The 3,046-nt window shown below is 43.2% G+C and overlaps 1 protein-coding gene across 1 annotated transcript in view; it reads left to right on the forward strand.

The window, feature by feature from the left end:
• Positions 1-3,046, forward strand: part of LOC101851391 (serine/arginine repetitive matrix protein 2) — a gene marked incomplete in the record, with an annotated part of 50,389 nt that overhangs the window by 34,548 nt on the left and 12,795 nt on the right. The window contains 1 exon segment of the mRNA XM_035973796.1: positions 2,309-2,374. Coding sequence (XP_035829689.1) covers positions 2,309-2,374 — 66 coding nt within the window.

The raw sequence follows: 3,046 nt of genomic DNA on the forward strand, positions 1-3,046 counted from the left end.
TTCACGTTCACGACACGTGTTGTAAATGGATATTTTTTATTGTTTATGTAAATTTGAATTTGGCTGGAAACATTCCAGCCTTAAGGGTAATTGGTATGCTTTGTCATTATTATCGACGTGGAATCGACATAATATACATTGTAATATGATAAATCGACTGTGGTATATATTATATATTATGTGTGTGAGTGCGTATGTGTGTGTGTGTGTGTGTGTATGCGTGTTCGTGTGCGTGTTCGTGTGTGTGTGTGTGTGTGTGTGTGTGTGTGTGTGTGTGTGTGTGTGTGTGTGTGTGTGAGAGTGTTTGTTTATATATATACATACATACATACATACATGACGTGTATTTGCATATCTATCAATCGGACTGGTGAGCGTATCGCGACCTCCGTGTGCTTCGTCTCTGAGATAAGCAGCCGCCTCGTTGCTACTTTCGGGGGCGGTGGTCTCCTAGCGGCCTTCTGATTGGCTGGAATCGAGGTCGAAGGCTTGCGGGGTCGTGTTTACGTTTGGTGTGAGACGGGCCACATGTGTTGACCTATTTCTTGTATTTTTCGATTCTATCCTTTTTTCTTTCCTCTTGTTTTTACTTTCCTTCCTGTTCTCTTTTCTTTATGCTTCTTTTCTTTCTTCCCTCTATCTCTCTCTCTCTCTCTCTCTCTCTCTCTCTCTCTCTCTCTCTCTCTCTCTCTCTCTCTCTCTCTCTCTCTCTCTCTCTCTCTCTCTCTGTTCCCCCCTCCTCTTTCAATTTCTATCCATGTACAAGCCTGGCCCATCCAACCGCCCTTTTTCCTTTTTCCTTTTTTTTTTTTTTTTTGCCTCTCTTTCTCTCCCCTTTTGTTCCTTCTTCCCTATCACTCATATTTATCCTTCTAATCTTTCCTCTTTCTTTCCTTTGTATGTTACTCTCTAGTAAAACGACTAATCTTTAGCAACCACATGATTTGCTTATGTTACAAGTGCCGCAAAACTAAAACTGAAAGCTAAAATAAACGAACAGTTCAATTTTTTTTTTTCCTGACCCTTTTCGATGCTGCTTACCCTACTAGTAGGGCGATTGTGAACACATTTTAATTTAACCAGACATGTAGACATAGAAAAGATGAAAAGCTGTTGGCGTAAAGGTGTGGGCTTTCATAGATCTAAGAAAGACTAGGTCAGGCTGCTTCCAGGAAGTAGGCCAGTAGAAAACAGGATGCACTCTCCCGTAAAAAACACGGACGTTGTTTTGAACGAACCGGAAAATTACCCTTTTGTTTCAACCGGATTACATTGAGTCTACTTAATTTTTATCTGAGTTCCTGTTAATACATGTACTTCGTGGGGGTTTTATGCCACACACCCTGTCTCTGTCTCTCTCTGTCTTTCTCTCTCTGTCTTTCTCTCTCTCTCTCTCTTTTCTCTCTGTCTCTCTGTCTCTCTCTGTCTCTTCTCCCCCTCTCTCTCTCTGTCTCTTCCCCTCTCTCTCTCTCTCTCTCTCTCTCTCTCTCTCTCTCTGTCTCTCTCTCTCTCCCCCCCCTCTGTCTCTGTGTGTCTGTCTGTCTGTCTGTCTGTCTCTCTCTCTCTTTCCTCGCTCTCTCTCTCTCTCTCTCTCTCTCTCTCTCTCTCTCTCTCTCTCTCTCAGTTAAACGAAGCGTGGCCTTTGTTTTATCCTGATGTCTCTTTACTTCATACCACTGGGTCACTTGAGAGCACTGTTCTTTATGTCTATGTCTTGCATTTTTCCGTTGCATTAAATAACTCTGATTGTATCGAGGTGCTTACTTTTACCTCAGACAAACATATCACGGAAGACCCACCTCTCCTCCCGGCCCCACACAAAAAGAAGAAAAGCCAGCCTAATTATTAGAAAACGTTCTTTAAAATGTCAGAGATTTGTTATTTCCCTTCTGTTTCTCTCTCTAAAACGTTTATTTCATTCAACCGACATGTTTGTTTTCATTTATGATATATTTCCAACTTTTTTTTCTCCAAAGTATTCTTTCCATTATGTTTTGTTCGTTATTGATTTTGGTGGAGGTTGGTTTTTTATATATTTCCATTTGTTTTGCTTATTGTCAGAAAATAGTGTCTGCTTTGACCAGTTCTTTAGTTTAGTTTAGTAGGCTAGAGGTTTTACGGCGCTCGCAACTGCTTAAGGTCATATGAGTGCCAGAAGATTAGAGGTGTCACAAGAGAGTGAAAAACATAAAAAAGAAGAAGGGGAGATAAGGGCGATAGGTGTTTGATAGGAAAGAAGAAGCAAACCACACCAGAGCACCCGCCAACCATCCACTGACCTGTTCTGTCTTTTTGTTCTTCCCCACAGCTGCAAGAAAGGCGAGCTGTTTGACTACTTGACGTCGGTCGTGTCTCTGTCTGAGAAGAGAACGAGGTGAGTCTCTGTCTGTCTGTCTGTCTGTCTGTCTGTCTGTCTGTCTGTCTGTCTGTCTGTCTGTTTGTCTGCCTGCCTGCCTGTCTGTCTGTCTATGTGTCGGTCTATCTGTAGGCCTGTCTGTCTGTCAGTCTGCCAGGAGAGAGAATAGAGTAGAAAGAGAGAGGGGGGTGGGGGAGAGAGAGAGAGAGAGAGAGAGGACGGAGGGTAGCAGACAGACAGACAAAGATGTAGGGAGTTGATTGTCGGTGCCACTTAGAGGAGAATGGGAATGGGAGGGTGAAAGATAACCTATGGGTTTCGTTTTTAGGGGGTGGGATGGCTAAAGGGATGAAGTTGTGTAAAGAGATGTGGGTCTCTGAAACATCTTGATAGTCTGATACTATTCTTGGGTATGGATATATAGGATAAGCCCTAATCAATATTCAATTTGTCTTGAGTGGGAGGTGACCTTTGTCTGTCTGCTTGTCTGTCTGTCTGTTTGTCCGTCTGTCTTTCTGTCTTTCTGTCTGTCTGTTTGTCTGTCTGTCTGTCTGTCTGTGTGTCTGGCTGTCTTAATTTCTCTCTGTCTGTCTTTTCCCTCTTCCCCCCTTTGTCTTTCCCCTCCTTCCCCCCTCTCCCCCATCTCTTTCCCTCCCTCTTACCCTCTCTCTCTCTCTCTCTCTCTCTCTC

The sequence above is a fragment of the Aplysia californica genome, unplaced genomic scaffold (assembly GCF_000002075.1).
Source record: "Aplysia californica isolate F4 #8 unplaced genomic scaffold, AplCal3.0 scaffold00031, whole genome shotgun sequence".
Lineage (NCBI taxonomy): Eukaryota > Metazoa > Mollusca > Gastropoda > Aplysiida > Aplysiidae > Aplysia > Aplysia californica.